The 16712-nt window shown below is 45.9% G+C and overlaps 1 protein-coding gene across 5 annotated transcripts in view; it reads left to right on the top strand.

Annotated features, from left to right (window-relative positions):
* Window positions 1-16712, top strand: part of CDAN1 (codanin 1) — a 122995-nt gene that overhangs the window by 16032 nt on the left and 90251 nt on the right. For all 5 annotated transcript variants that reach the window (XM_033951365.1, XM_033951364.1, XM_033951363.1 and 2 more), the window contains exons 3-6: window positions 351-584; window positions 1844-2034; window positions 10538-10654; window positions 16359-16437. In XM_033951365.1, coding sequence (XP_033807256.1) covers window positions 351-584; window positions 1844-2034; window positions 10538-10654; window positions 16359-16437 — 621 coding nt within the window. The remainder of the gene's footprint in view (window positions 1-350; window positions 585-1843; window positions 2035-10537; window positions 10655-16358; window positions 16438-16712) is intronic.

Here is a 16712-nt window from a genome sequence, read left to right as displayed (position 1 = left end):
CTGGAACAGAGGGACTCCTTCAGCGTGGGATTATGGGCTCCTTTTACGAAGCTGCGTTAGCTGAAAAACTACCACCTGCTCAAGAGGAGGCAGTAGCGGCTAGCGTGGCTGGCAAATTAGTGGTTTAACATGCGTAATAGCACACACTAACGCGGCTTCGTAAAAGGAACCCTATATTTGTGTTCTGATTTCTTAGATCTTGTACCATAGACATATACTCACAAATGACCTTTGCAGATAATTCAGTTTTCTAAGTACATATTTGAACAGTATTTTTTTTTTCTTTTTGATAACGTATAATTTGGATCTTCATTTTATGCAGTTGTAAAACACTTTTCTAACCTTTACAGCAAAACCAAACCATCTAGAAGGATCAATCCAACTCCAGTGAGTGCAGAGCGTTCGCTGTCAAAGCCCAAAATCTGCTTCACGTCGACCCCAGTCAGTCACTCCCCAAAGAGTAGACTCCAATCAGGAATGAGTCCTGAGACGTTTGCTGCTATACAGGTGGGAGATTGCATATCCTTGCCGGTCAACACTAGCAGCAGCCTGCAAGAAGAACGGGAGATGCTCAAGAAAGAAAGGTAACAGCAAATTAAATTCACAGTATAGTACATGATAGTTGAATAAGAGAGGAGTAGGCCTTCCTTCTTATTTGCCATATTTTGTGCTGTGGGGAAAAGGGAGAGAGATGTTGGGAAATGGATAGTGAGCTCTTTGGGGAGAATGGGATAGAAAATGAATTAAATAAATTTGAAAAAGTGACTAGACCTTTTTACCTAGTTGTTGTTCCATATTTTATAAGCCTTAGGGCTCCTTTTACTAAGGTGTGCTAGTGTTTTTAGCGCATGCAGGATTTTAGTGCGCTCGCTAAACCCACGCTACGCTTCTAGAATTAACGCCAGCTCAATGCTGGCGTTAAGGTCTAGCGCGTGTGGCAATTTAGCGTGCGCAATTCTGCGTGTTAAGGCCCTAATGCACCTTTGTAAAAGGAGCCCTTAGTTCCTGACCCAAGCAGATTGCTTGCTTTTTTCTCTTTACTTTGGGTTGTTTGAAGGGAAATGCTTATACAATGTCCATAAAACCCTCAGACCCAACCATTCCATTACCCTTTTATAAACATACAGAAATCCCCCACTAACACAATCCTTCCCATTTCACTGTAGCCCTTTGTATCCCTTAAGGAGTCCTCTTCCTCCATTGTACTCCACTGTCCTGGATGATTAAGCAACCAAGATAATCTAAACCAGTGGTTCCCAACCCTGTCCTGGAGGACCACCAGGCCAATCGGGTTTTTAGGTTAGTCCTAATGAATATGCATGAGAGAGATTTGCATATAATGGACGTGACAGGCATGCAAATCTGCTCCATGCATATCCATTAGGGTTAGCCTGAAAACCCTATTGGCCTGGTGGTCCTCCATGACAGGGTTGGGAACCACTGATCTAAACAGTTACCAGTACTAATAAAGATAGAATTTTGAATAATAACTATATCGGGTTTTGCTGCCATTGCTGACCTGCTGCCCCACACCACCAGAATGCTGTATCGGTCCAGTCAACAAGATCATGTGGCTGCTAGACAGACCTGGCTATGAAAAGCATTTGCATTCTGCTTGGATTTCTATATTTTACTTTATTTACAGCTTGTTAGAAAAAAACAAACTGTTAATTTTATCATTACAGCTTGACAAACAGATTCTGCCTTGCATCAAGGTTCTTTAACCAGTTTATTGGAGAAAGACTATGTATGCTGTGAAATTAAGGGTTGAGGTAGAAGTCAAAATAACCTTGGTAATATATTGTCTACAACTCCATTTATTTTAGATCTTCTTAAATTTCAGAGACAGATTGTTGCATGAGAGCTCGTCACTAGATGGGTTTGCCCTTGATCCTATCACTCCCACCAAACAACACTTCAGTCGAAGTGTAAGCCTCTCCTCTGATAGCTTAGTGACTTCTGCAGATGTCGGGAAGGTCTCTTGCCGTAAACAGCTGGAACTACTGGCTCAGTTGTATTCAGCTTGTATTGAAGGTAAGAGAAAAAGTGGTGTCTGTCTGTCTACTAAGTATTTTTGCTATATTGACCATGCATCCACTGCCCTGGAAAATAGATTGAAATACCCTCAAAATATTTCTCCTCAGATTTTTAGTATTTCTCCATTTTCCCAAAGAGCAAAGTGAGCAGCCCCACTGATACACATTATTTTTAAATTTAATTGGTTTTTATTCTAGATTGCAAATAGCAATACAATCATATATTCAAAAGGGGGACAATAGATCAAATGCAGCACTATACAAACATAGAAACTAGCCCAAAAAAGAATGACCAACACCATGATCCTAATTTTCAAAGAAAATGAAACGCCCCTCCATCGTTGAAGAAACCCATACGGACATTACAAAAAATCCCCCATAATAAAATGTTTTCTGTATCAATGTATCGCTGATCTACTTTATTTTAAAAAATATAAAAAGAAAATCTTTGCGTTCCACAATGGTATTTTTAAATAATATCCATGCCTGGTTTATTATCCTAGCCTTTGCAACTGATCCTTTTAGCTTCTTTTTGACCATTTTCCTCATTTTATCATAGTCACCCTTTCAAAAATTAAGGGCTCCTTTTTACAAAGCTGCGCTAGGGCCTTAATGCGCGGAATAGTGCGCGCGCTAGCCACTACCGCCTCTTTTGAGCAGGTGGTAGATTTCCGGCTAGCGTGCACTGTAGTGTGTGCTAATCCGGCGCATGTGTTAAAACCGCTAGCGTGGCTTTGTAAAAGGAGCCTTAAATGCCTCCACAGGAGATTTCTTTTGTGACGTCACTCCCGGTATCAGCTCAGATTTTATCACAATATGATCGCTGATTCCCAGCGGACCCAATACAGTTAACTCCTGTACTATGCCTTGCATTCCATTAAGGACCAAAGCTGTTTTTAGGAATACTGCATATGGCAACCTATGAGCCATCTATAAATGGCTGTTCAAAAAAGCCTGTATACATATACATTTCCAAAGTGCAAATAGAAAAGTGCTGTCAACCTGGTTATGCTTCATACAAGTGGATGTAGCAGTTCATCCCACCCTATGTGAGAAGTCTGGGATGGGCATTTGAGCAGCTAAAGATTTTTAGGCAGGCATGAGGGGACAGGAGGGAAGTAAAAGAGAGCCAGTAGTATGGGTTTTTTTTTTTGTGGGAAAGGGGAAGGATGTGCAAAGAAACCAGTGGACCACAGTGGATTTTGGTGGGAAGGGGTGGAAGGTGGTTTGGGCCACCATGATATTTATTTTGAGAGTGGAGGAGGAGGGAAGGAAAACAGCACATTAAATTGCTCCCAGGGATAATAGCACCCCTACAGCACACCAGTACCATAACTTTGTAAATTTTTCACACAATTCACTGGAGTGTAACTTATGGCTATACTTTATAAAATATGCACATAAAACATAATGTAAGTGCATAAATTCTCTGGGCTAATTTTCCAAATGGAAGTTTGTGTATTATTTTAACATTTACTGGTATATATGTGCTGAGTTATAAAATTACCCCTGTATTTGGGAGGAAGAGGATCCAGAAAAAAAGTAGCAGAAAGTTTTATTTAAAACATTTATATCCCGCGTATCCCAAAATTTATTCAGGTTACGACCAACATACATAAATAGATAGAAATGTGGATTTGCCAGTTTAAAAGCACGAAAGAAGTGAAGTGCAATAGACCAAAGGGAAAAAGATGAGAGCCTACTGGTTATGTTCTTGGTTCTACCTGAATTTGAGTTGCTGTTTTTTTTCCCTGCTCCTTCTTCCTACCTCCTCCAAGAAAAACAGTTTTAGAAAATGCGTCCATATCTGATCGTCACCCTTTTTCAGAAACAGCAGAGTATCTTTTTGCTTGGGGAGGGCCAAACAAAACAAGCTGATACCCTGCTTCTAGATCTGCCTGGTTGCTGATGTTTTGTGGAGCAACATTTTGGTAGGGTCATAACCCTTGTGGTCTTTCACTGCTTATACATCTTCTGTAATGAGAACTATTTTTTTTTTCTTTTTGTGGAGCAGATTTGAGTTTGCTCTAAGTATGAAACACAACTGCTTTAATCAACATGCCAAATAAGCTGTTGGATGCTTTTGCTTTTGGAGAACTAATGGAAGGTATTGAGCAAAGATATCATGTTTAAGTTTCGTTGCACCAGTTTTAAAGTAGTGTTTGGTATGGTTCCTAATTACTTGTCTGTGTTTTGAAAGATACAAACCTAAAAGAACAACTCGAGGGCAATACCTATTTGTTTTTCTGATTATTAAGCCTTGTCGTTGCAAGAGATTCTTTGATAAATTGCTTGGTTTTCAGGCAGGTAAAATGGATTCATGGCTAAGTTCTATTCTTTAGCACTCTCCAGACCAGTAGAGGTTAACTTTACGATTGGGTATATATCTAATCATGACCAGCAGGTGGAGACTGAAAACAAAACTTTGGGACAGTATATCCTAGCCCCTCCTCTCTATTTCCCTCAGTCTTCTTTCAGTCTCCAGCAGGTGTTGAGTGATCTGTACCCATCTCCCTTGGTAGGGCTGTTGGAATTTGTTTAGGGGTTTATTGTCCCTGTTTTTAGCCGGACGGAGCTTGGACGGACTCTGTTTGGGGGTTCGTCCGACCTCGGGGGTGTCAAACCCGGCGGGTCACGAGCGGGGTCCCTCCCCCCACTTCCTCCACCTCCCCATATTTTTTTAGAGGAGCCTCAGCAGTAAGCCTTGCCCCCTAAATCAAGCAAGGCATATTGCTTCGAGAGCCTGTGGAGTCTGTTCTGTAAAAAAAAAAAAAAAAAAAAAAATCCTGAGGTAGTGCTGGTCTGGAGGGTTGTATCCCTTTAAGAAAACTGTATTTTACTGTATTTTTTCAACTAACCGGCACTTTTTTACAGCTAGGTCGCGTATGGAGCAATGAGCACTTCTAAAGGGAAAAAGTGCTCATTGTGCTCCAGACGCGAGGCACTCGCGGCCGGCCTGTGCAAGCGGTGTTCAGGCCGGTGCGGTGGAGGAGCTCCGTCGGCAGCGGCTGCAGGCGCCCAGAGCTCCCCGCCGATGGTGCCTCGCGAGTCGGCAGGGAACGGTGGAGAAGCCCGGTCTTCTCCGTCCGCCCACGGAGGGATTCCCCGAGCCGCCGACGGTCGGGTTTTAGAGGATTCCCTCTCAGCTGATATTTTGACAGCTGATGCCGGCTTGCCTGTTTTAGCGGCTGAGACTCTTCAGGTCTCTCAGCCGCTGCAGGCTATGGAGGGAGCTGTTTTGGCGGGAAAGACGCCATCTTCTCTGTCTGGCCCCTCCATTTTGTCTTCCACCTCAGGTGACCTTCCCCCTGTTTTGGCTAAGCAGGGGCAGGTTTCTGCTGGGTCCCCTGCTGTGGCAGGGAGTCCCTTGGGACCCTCGGGGGGTTTTTCCCCTGATTTTTTCTTTTCATTATGCATAGCCTATTTTCAGGCGGCTGGGGGTCCCGGTTGCGCCCAGGGGGTCTCGGGGGGTGGGGTTTCCTCCGCGCTCCCTGCGGCTTTGCCTCTCTCGTCTGACGTGACGTCCCCTCCGCCGCCTCTCTTGTCCAAGCGTCCGCGGGTGTCGTGGGACGAGGATTTGTGGTCGGAGGAACGTGTCTGTCTGGAGGAGGACCTGGACCCTTCTGAGGAATTCCAGGACCCTCTGGAGGGGACGGAAGCTGGCGGCGGGTTGTCGGGTTTCCCGTTCTCCAGTGACGAGGCGTCCGTGGTGCGCCTTTTTCAGAGGGATGAGTTGCCTGACCTTATTCAACAGGTTTCTTCGGCTTTGCGTTTTGAGGACGCGCCGCCGGAGACTCCGCGTGTGGGGGACCCTCTGTTACGAGGGATCCGTTCCGTTTCCCGCTCTTTTCCTATGCATCAGGATATTCGGGATATTATTCTTGAGCAGTGGAAAACGCCGGAGACGCCGTTTCGGCTGGCGCGCAGCATGGCTCGCCTGTATCCCATTCCTGAAGGGGATCGGGCTACGTTAGCTTCGCCAGTCGTGGATGCGGTGGTCTCGGCTATTTCCAAGCGGCATACCGTGCCTGTTGAGGGCGGTTCTGCCTTGCGGGACTCTGAGGAGCGCAAATTGGAGACCATCCTTAAGCAAAATTTTCAAGTCTCTGCCTTTGGGGTCCAGGCGGCTATTTGTGGGGGACTGGTCGCTCGCGCCGTGTTTCGGTGGGCGGAGCGGGTCTTGGATCGAGAGTCTGACGACTGGTCTCTGGTGGATCAGGAGGTAGCGAAGATTGAGATGGCTGCCTCATTCCTCTCGGATGCTCTGTATGACTTGGTGCGGATCTCGGCTAAGTCCATGGCTTTTGGCGTGGCCGCAAGGCGTGTGTTGTGGCTGCGCGCTTGGGCGGCGGATGCTGCGTCCAAAGCTAAGCTTACTAAATTTCCCTTTCGGGGGTCGTTTTTATTTGGAGAGGACTTGGATAAGTTGATTCAGACTCTGTCGGACTCGAAAGTTCCCCGTTTGCCGGAGGACCGTGCCCGCCCGGCGTCTCGGGGTGGTGCGGCCCGGGGGCGTTTGCGGGAATTTCGCAAGTATCGCCCTGGGCGTGGGGCTGCTTCTTTCCAGTCTCCGGGGTTTTCCCGGGGTCGGTTCTTTCAGCGCATGCAGCCCTTTCGGGGGGCCCGTCGGGGGGCAGGGAATCCCTCCGCCGGTTCCCCCGCTTCCCGTCCTGCACAATGACGCCTTGCCGGCGCCCCCCTTGGTTCCGGTGGGGGCCCGGCTGCGCGACTTTTTTCCCAAATGGGCCGAGATCACGTCCGATCAGTGGGTCCTGGAGGTGGTGCGGGACGGTTATGCCCTGGAGTTCGCCCGCTCTCTGCCGGATTTTTTCCTCGCTTCTCCATGTCAGACTCCTGGGAAGACGCTGGCGTTTCGCCAGACCCTTCAGCGCTTGCTAGATCTCAGGGCAGTAGTTCCGGTGCCCCCCCCGGAGTGGGGCACGGGCAGGTACTCCATTTACTTTGTGGTGCCCAAGAAGGAGGGGACTTTTCGGCCCATCCTCGATTTGAAAGGGGTCAACAGGGCTCTCAAGGTTCCCTCTTTCCGTATGGAAACGCTGCGGTCGGTCATTCTGGCGGTTCAGCCGGGGGAGTTTCTCACTTCTCTCGATCTGACGGAGGCCTACTTGCATGTTCCTATTCGGGCCTCTCATCAGCGTTTCCTGCGCTTTGCGATCTTGGGTCGGCACTATCAGTTCTGTGCGCTTCCCTTTGGGCTGGCCACGGCTCCCCGGACGTTCACCAAGGTGATGGTGGTCGTCGCGGCAGCCTTGCGGGCGGAGGGCATCCTGGTACACCCCTACCTGGACGACTGGTTAATTCGGGCCAAGTCGTTGCAGGAAAGCTCCCGGGTTACGGCTCGGGTGGTGGAGTTTCTCCGGTCGCTGGGCTGGGTGGTCAACCTTTCCAAGAGTCGGTTGGTTCCGGCTCAGCGTCTGGAGTACCTCGGGGTGCTGTTCGACACCTCCTTGGGGAAGGTCTTCCTCCCAGAGGCCCGGGTGAGCAAATTGCAGTCTCAGATTCGCCTGCTTTTGGCGTCCCGGTGTCCTCGGGCGCGAGATTTCCTCCAGGTCCTGGGGTCGATGGCGGCGTCCCTGGACGTGGTGAGGTGGGCGCGGGCCCACATGCGTCCTCTCCAGTATGCTCTGCTCCGGAGGTGGTCTCCCCAGAGGCACGGGATGGATGTCCCGGTTCCCCTGCGAGGCTTGGCGCGCTGCAGTCTGCGTTGGTGGCTCCGGACCCCTCACCTAGTTCAGGGGGTGGGTCTGGATCTTCCGCAGTGGACGGTGCTCCTTACGGATGCGAGTCTCCTGGGTTGGGGGGCCCAGTGCCTGGGTCACTCAGCTCAGGGAACCTGGTCCACGGAGGAGGCCTCCTGGTCGATCAACGTGTTGGAGACCAGGGCGGTCCGGCTGGCGCTGTTGGCTTTCCACTCCCTTTTGTTGGGCAAGTCGGTCAGAGTCCTGTTGGACAATGCCACGGCGGTGGCTTATGTCAATCGTCAGGGGGGCACCAAGAGCACTCTGGTGGCGCAGGAGGCGGCTCGGCTCATGGTTTGGGCGGAGTCGCATCTTCTGGACCTCTTGGCCTCTCACATTGCCGGGGTAGAAAACGTTCAGGCGGACTTCCTCAGTCGTCACTTCTTGGATCCGGGAGAGTGGTGTCTCGGCGCCGAGGCGTTTCAGTTGCTAGTGCGTGCTTGGGGGCAGCCCCTGATGGATCTGATGGCTACAAGTGGCAACGCCAAAGTACCCCGCTTCTTCAGTCGTCGCAGGGACGGTCTGGCCGAGGGTCTGGATGCTCTGGTCCAACCGTGGCCAACGGAGGGGCTGTTGTATGTGTTCCCTCCTTGGCCATTAGTGGGCAGAGTACTGCTTCGCGTTGTTCGCCATCCGGGGCTGGTGGTTTTGGTGGCTCCGGATTGGCCTCGTCGTCCGTGGTATGCGGATCTGGTGAGGCATCTGGTGGCGGATCCTCTTCCTCTGCCTCTCGGGTGCGATCTTCTGACGCAGGGTCCCATTCCCATGTTCGACCCGTCTCCCTTTTGTCTTACGGCTTGGCTCTTGAAAGGGGCCGCCTGAGTAAGAAGGGATATTCCGACAAGGTGATCTCTACACTTTTGGGGTCCCGGAGGCTTTCTACCTCTCGGGCTTATGTACGGGTTTGGCGTCTTTTTGAGGAATGGTGCCGAGCGCGGGGAGTGGTCTCCTTTCGCGCTTCTCTGCCTAACATTCTAGAGTTTTTGCAGGATGGCCTGGATAGGGGCCTGGCCTGGCCTGGTCTTCTCTTCGGGTTCATCTGGCGGCCCTGTCGGCTTTTCGGGGGCTGGTGACAGGTCAGCGTTTGTCAGCCATTCCTGATGTGATTCGCTTTCTTAGGGCGGCCAAGTTGCTCAGGCCTCCCATAAGGCCCTCGATTCCCTCTTGGGATCTCAATCTGGTTCTCTCTGTTCTAGTGCGCCCTCCTTTCGAGCCGTTGGATGGCTGTTCGTTAAAGGACCTTACGCTGAAGTCGGTCTTTTTGGTGGCCATTACTTCCGCTAGACGGGTGTCGGAGCTACAGGCTTTCTCTTGTAGGGCTCCCTTCCTGGAGTTTTCGAAGGAGCGGGTTGTTTTGCGGCCTGTTCCTTCCTTTCTGCCGAAGGTAGTTTCTCCTTTTCATGTCAATCAATCGGTGGTCCTCCCGGTCTTGGGTAGTCGGGAGGGTTCTTCTGAGCAACGTCAGCTGCGCAAGTTGGATGTCGGTCGGGTCCTCCATGCTTATGTGCAGCGGACCCGGGATTTTCGGAGCTCCGATCATCTCTTTGTGCTTCTGGCGGGGCCTCGTCGGGGGGCTGGCGCTTCTAAGGCTACTATTGCGCGCTGGATCAAGGAGATGATTGCTTCCGCTTATCTTCTGAGTCAGAAGCCGGTTCCGGAGTTTCTCAAGGCTCATTCCACTAGGGGTCAGGCGGCTTCTTGGGCTGAGTCGTCGCTCGTGCCTCCGGTGGAGATTTGTAAGGCTGCGGTTTGGTCCTCCTTGCATTCATTTGTTCGGCATTATCGGGTAGATGTTCAGGCGCGTCGGGACGCGGTGTTCGGTGAGCGTGTTCTGGTATCGGCCCTTCGGGGGTCCCGCCCGTGAGAGGGACTGCTTTGGTACGTCCCAATCGTAAAGTTAACCTCTACTGGTCTGGAGAGTGCTAAAGAAGGAGAAATTAGGTTCTTACCTGCTAATTTACTTTCTTTTAGCTTCTCCAGACCAGTAGAGGTCCCCACCCTGTCTGTTGTTGTTGTTGTTGGGGCTGTTGCGCGGGCAGTTTTTGGTTTTTGCTGCGGGTTCTAGTATTTTTCTAGGGCCGGGGAGAATTGAAGAACAGCGGCTGTGGCTCGGCTGGCTTAGCTGGCGAGCTGTGGGGACCTTCTTCCTTCGGGAATTTCTCCTCTGCATTTTCCAACAGCATTTTTGGGTATGTTATTTGTTACTCCTTTCGGAGTATTGTTTTTTCTCTCTGTTGTTTTTCCAGTTCTTGGTTCTGCTTGGCTATTCGGCAGACTGAGGGAAATAGAGAGGAGGGGCTAGGATATACTGTCCCAAAGTTTTGTTTTCAGTCTCCACCTGCTGGTCATGATTAGATATATACCCAATCGTAAAGTTAACCTCTACTGGTCTGGAGAAGCTAAAAGAAAGTAAATTAGCAGGTAAGAACCTAATTTCTCCTTATCTCTCAGGCCTATTCATACATGTCCTTTAGGAAACTTGAAAACTGATTTATTCAAAAAGTTTGTAAATTGATGTTTCAGAATGTTGATTGGAAATTTGCACACTGATTTTATAGTTGTACTTTTTAAGGAATATCCATCTATTTTCACAAATGCATTTTATTCAATTATTGTATAATTTTAGTCATTTTTAGATTTCGTATTGTATGTGAACCGCCTAGAACTATGTGGTAGGGCGGTATATAAAAATAAAATTATTATTATTATGTTGTATAATCCATTCTCTTTCTTCTCTTCCAGAAAATCTGGTGCCAAATATCTTCCTGGAGCTATTCTTTGTTCTACAGTTGCTAACTTCAAGAGGGGTATCTGCCATAGATGGGGAGGATAGTAATGAATTTCCCAAGGAGTGTGAAGGTCAGTAGGGGGGTAAAGTAAAACTGTAGTGAAAGTCTAGTTTGCTTGTATTTTTGTAAATACGCTTTTTCCTTGCTCCTTTTAGTGGAGAAAGTGGTTGCAACGTTCTGTTCCCTAGTCCAGTTGTTCCCAAACCTGGTCCAGGGGGCACCCCCAGCTAGTCAGGTTTTCAGGATATCTACAATGACTATTAATGAGGGAGATTTGTATGCAGTAGAGGCAGTGCATACAAATCCCTCTCATGAACATTCATTGTGAATATCCTGAAAACCTGACTGGCTGGGGTGCCTCCTGGACCAGGTTTGGGAACCACTGCCCTAGTCATACCTTTGGCAGCAACTTGAATAATTGCATGCCACAATGCTTTAGTACTGACTCTGATATATTGTTAAATAAAAAAGTATGCAGTTCTTGAGGTGTCAAAATATTTTCAAAGCTTAAATTGTAAAGGGCAGCGTTGACTGTTGTATATTAAAAAAAAAAGAATGATACAATATAGAAATAGATCATCAAAGCCATCATAAGCTTTTGTCTGGTTGTGTCCTCCATGAATACTCAAAAAGTCCTACCCAAGGTTTTTTTTAAAAAAAATTCTTAAACTACAGAAGTGCACAATAATTAATACACTTGCATAGAATATTAAAATTAAAGCACATTAAACTTACAAAAATTTATAAAGAGGAATATTATTTCCCCCACCCTTCCACCTATTAATCAATAAATAAATACTTTCAAGAACAATCATTACATACCCCTTAAACCACCCTGGATGTGTATGTTTAAAGGGACATCTAAAGAGATCAATCCTTACAGTATTTAGTTAATGGTTCCCAAACATCCATAAATTTTCTGTAATTTCGCTGCTGAATGGCTATAAATCGCTCCATTTAAAAAATATAACAGGGATTCCCACCAGAATGTGTAATTTAGTCTATTACAATTTTTTTTAAAATAAGCTGCATGGCAACCCCTGTCATTATAAACCCAAGGTTTTAAAAATTATACAACTATCATTGTAGATACTGTATATGTGTATATATTGGTATTTAGCTGGCCAGGAGCTGTTCCTGGCTGGCTGAATATCGGGTAGCAGGTGTCCAGGCATTTGCTTAGGTCCCTGCCATTGTGTGATCCCCCTGTTGGCTGATGATATGGACTTTTCCTTGTTAACCTTCCCTGTCCTTGTTTGGACATCAATTTTTCTAAAGAGCTCATTATTGCATTAAACAAAATTGGAGATAGGAGGAGGAGGACATTGTTAGCATTCAAGAAATAGAAAGCCAGTCTTCATATTTCACCATGTAAGTCCTATTTTCCCAAAACAACCCCTTAAACCAACTTAATACCACGTCAACAATACCTGTTTCATTTGACATTTTCAATAAAATAGCATAACCTCTTAACATCAAAAACTACCAAAAGTTCAAACTAGAGAATTATAGCCTGATATCCAATACTCTAGTCTTCTAACATCATGAACCAGTAAACCAAGCAGACATTCCATACAAGAGCTCTTTCTAAATCCAAACTGTGTGATGGATATAAAATGTTATGAAATTCCAAGTATTCAGGCATTTTAATGGCCACTATTGCTTCTAAGATCTTCACAGATATCGGTATGTTTGCAGTTGTCCTATAATTTACAAGTTCCTCTTTGCTCCCTGATGGATTTTTTAAATAAAGGAGTTAACACTATATCATCCAACAGTGTTGGAAAAGAGCCCAGTATTAAGGACAAATTTATTCAGGTATGAAGCCTGACACAACTGTCCCTAAGATGCGCAGTGAGCCCACAGGATCGTGACAAAACTTCTGGCCCAGCATGTCACTTACAACCAAGGGACCCTTCAGGACTTATCAGGCTGGCTAACAGCCTAACAGGGTCATGCAAGTAATGAGTCTTAGTCAGAAATGGCACAACCCCCCTCCCCCCACAATAGCTTTATTTCAGCCACTGGCCAAATAAACCATAACAGAGGCTTCAGCTTTGCAGTATCAAATAAACACTCATTCCATGAAATCATATATTTCTTAAACAGAAAAACCCCCAATATCAAAGTTTCCAAGTTTGTCAGTAATGGCTTGAAATATAGTCTCCTGCTTCTGGACTTTAACAGTACCTTATAACACAGTCCTCTTCACCAGAGCAGTTAGTTTATATATTTTAGGCTTGCAATGTTCACTCAGCTGTTTGTTCAAAAGAGCAAGGCCAGTCCTTGGCCAGATAATGAAAAGAGAAAAAAAAACCTCACAGAAAACTGGGTAGCATAGCAGGCAGGTATATTAAATTGCTTCACTTCAGTATAACCTTTCCTTAAATAAACTGTTTTTTATAAGCAGAACTTGTGCTCAGAAACCCAGGCACTGTTGGGGGAAAAACTTAGAACAGCCCAGCATTTGAAGAAGTTTAATTCAGAGCCAACGTTCTGGTTAAGTGCAAAGATTCTAAGTGCATTTCCTTCTGAAACGTTGCTGTAGCAGCTACACACAGCTGTAGGAGAGTAATGTGATTGCCTAGCTTGGCTGCTAGCAGGGAAAAACATACAAATGTTTGTTTGAATGAAAATTGATGCTTTAATGCAAAATTCAAAGTCCAGAATTTTAGGAGAGGAAAACTAAACTTTCCTCAAAAAAACAAAACAAAACAGCAACAAGCAGGTATACAGTTCAAATGCACAGCTTATCTTGCAGCTCAGCATCTGCAGGCAGAAAACAAAACACATACGTTTCACTGCACCTCCATGTCAACAGGAAAAGTTTCAGCTCCTCCCAGATTCTCCTGGATGTCCGTTGCTTCTCCTTGGTCCTACTCACCGATTCCAGAGGGAGAGAATACCTCCTCTGACTCTGCCATATGCCAATCTGTTTCTCCAGCCTCCTCTGGCTAGTTAGAGAGAATTTCACTCTCTTCCTGGCTCTCGTCAGCTCCTGCTGCAGTCCTTGCCTGCCTCTCCCTTTTTGCTACTCTGGACTGCCTTGCTTTAAGCTGTGGAGAGACACACCCCCTGAGCCTGAATGGGGAAAGGGCTCTCCACACACTAGCTTTCTTTCGAGGCCTGGCTCTTAAAGCGTCAGGCTGCTGGAAAGGTAGTATTCTTCTGGCAGTGTCAGGGACGGGTGTAAACTGGGTAAAGCTTTCCTTCCTGTCCTTTTCCTGCCATTCCTCATCTGATGCAATCTCTCTGTCTAAGTGGTAGTCAGCTAATTCTGCAGTCTGAGTTTCAGCTTGATCGGCTCTCCTGCATCGTCGGGGTGGGCATACTCTGGCTCCGCCGTCTAGTATGGCAGCCAGTCCCTTCGTAAAATCTCAACATTGTGTTACGGGCCCTCGCTAAAGCGCTTTATAAGCCGCTGTTGGAGGAGTCTTTCATGGATCTTTTCGTAAAGACAGTCTTCTTGGTTGTGATCACTTCAGTTAAAAGGGTGGCAGAACTACAAGTGTTATCTTGCAGAGAGCCTTTTCTCAGATTCACAGAGACAAGGGTGCCTTTGCACACCATGCTTTTCTTTCTGCCGAAGGTGGTTTTGGTGTTCTATTTCAATCAGGAAACAGGACATAGAATTGAAGTTGCTGGATGTCAGGAGAGTTCTTCGTTATCTTGAGGTGACAAATGAGTTCTGCCTGTCAGATCATCTATTTGTCTTGACCAATTCCAGCCGTCAGGGAAGACTAGCCTCTAAATCTTCTATTTCCCTATGGATCCACATGGCTGTTTCCTCAGTCTGTGGCAAGCAGTCTCCAATTGCCATGAAAACTTAGGCTCCTTTTACTAAGGTGCACTACGCGTTTTTAGCATGTGCTAAATATACACATGCACTAAATGCTAATGAGCCCATTATAAGTCTGTGGATGCATTAACGTTTAGTGCGTGCTAAAACGGATAACGTGCCTTTGTAAAAGGACCCCCTTACTCTACCAGAAATGTGGCTTCCTCTTGGGCAGAGTCCAGGGCAGTGCCACCTGATGAAATTTGAAGGGCAATATAACTTCAATAATATATAGTCCACTCAAATGGAGGGATCTAGAATCAATATTCCTCTAATTAGTAATTAATTAGTAATTAATTCAGGAAAAGGCCTCAGAGAGATTCTAGACCCCATCCATTTGAGTAGATTATATAGTATTGAGGTTATATTGGTTATTTGCACCACTCAGTTAGTTATACTTTAAGAAATTTGAAGGGCAGCCACATGGTCTACTCTCCATTCCTTTACAAAATTTTACAGAGTGGACATGACCGCACAAATGGACAGGACTTTCAGGTCTTCTGTGCTGGGTGCAGACTTATCTGTCCCACCCTAGACTCAAGGGACTGAGATGTCCTATCCTTAAGGAATTGTATGCTGTATGCACAGGAAGGAAGGATTAGGTTCTTACCTCAATCCTTTTTCCTGTAGAACAGCATATAATTCCTTTGCCCCACCCTGTCAGATGTCTTATTATACCTTCGTTGACTTCTATGCTAGGAAGAGTATCCAGCGGCTTAGCTCAGGGCATCCAAGGAAGAGAAACAGAGTTCTTCGAATGTCAGCATATTAGTGCTGAGATCAATATCAGCACACTTTGTTTTGCTAAGAGCTGTACAAGTGGTAATGCTGGTTGCACACATAACATAACATCATAAAATTTCTTTTATACCGCAGCTACCTTGCAGTTCTGTGCGGTTAACAAAAATTAAAATGCAGGTGTACATGGTATAAACACAGTTTAATCATTATATTTCCCGAATAAAACAGTCTTCATAGATTTTCTAAATGCCAAGTAAGAAGTAGGGATTAATACATACTAAATTGTTTATCCCGTAATGCTGCCTGATATGCTAAGATCTTAATAAAGAAGCGTTTATACACGCATCCTTTTACAGAAGGAAAATCAAAGAGTCGAAGATCACGTAGATCAGGGGTCTCAAAGTCCCTCCTTGAGGGCCACAATCCAGTCGTGTTTTTAGGATTTCCCCAATGAATATGCATGAGATCTATGTGCATGCACTGTTTTCAATGCATATTCATTGAGGAAATCCTGAAAACCCAACTGGATTGCGGGGGACTTTGAGATCCCTGACGTTGATGTTTTCTATTGGTAGATGGTTGCTTTCTCCACTGTTGTTTGTTGCCCTGTTGGGTAGTTGTTTATTAACTCTTGTTTACTATTGCAGAGCAAATTGAACTTATCTGGATTGGGGAGTTCCTGAGCCCCTCCTTCCTCTTTTTTGCATTTCCTCTTCTAGGGGTTCTCACTTGCTTTGGTACAGACTGAGAGGGGTTGGGGCGGAGAAAAGAACATGATTGATGTCTTCTGCAAGCAGCTCGCGAGTTGGGGTGCTTAACCTATCCATAAGGAATTGTGTGCTGTTCTACAGGAAAGAAGATGTATCAAGTTAAGAACCTAATCCTTCCTTATTTTTTCCTATGTGCATCACTTTGAACTTGTCTACATTTAAATTTAATTTGCCATTTTAGATGCAGTCTCCTAGTCTCGCATGATTTTTTAAATCTACAAATCCTCATAATGCTTTTTCACCTGTAGAGATTGCATCTTAGTGTTACAAGTATGTGATTGGTTTTACATGGAAGTATCTTTGCAGGTAATCTGAAAAAATAATTGATAACAGTAGAGGAACAGTAGAGGGTATGGTATTTCTATCTTTGACATTGTAGACTTGTTATCTTGTGAATAACCCTTGTGTCTTTCCTTTACTTTCAGATGCAGTAGAAAGGCAGCATTTTCGAAGTGTACATAACTGTGTGTATTTTGCTGTACAAGTTCTGGATTATCATTTTGAGTATGTTTCCTTTTTTTATCATTTCAAACAGTAATGACCCAAACAGTGATAACCAAAGAAAATCCTTCCTTGGTACGATGCAAATAGAAGAAGGCCAATATGAACTAGTGTAAAACAATTAAACTACAATAGTAAATTATAATGTGTGAAGGGAGAGTCCTCAGTTTATACAACTTAACACCAGTAACCGTAAGGCAAAAGTGAAACATCCCTGGACTAACTCCTGGAAGTGAAGAATACAGTGTAAAAAAACAAACAAACCTGAAAAACACAAT

The sequence above is a fragment of the Geotrypetes seraphini genome, chromosome 7 (assembly GCF_902459505.1).
Source record: "Geotrypetes seraphini chromosome 7, aGeoSer1.1, whole genome shotgun sequence".
NCBI classification, from domain to species: Eukaryota; Metazoa; Chordata; class Amphibia; order Gymnophiona; family Dermophiidae; genus Geotrypetes; species Geotrypetes seraphini.
Note: the sequence above shows the minus strand (reverse complement) of the source record. Positions and strands in the feature narration are given on the sequence as shown.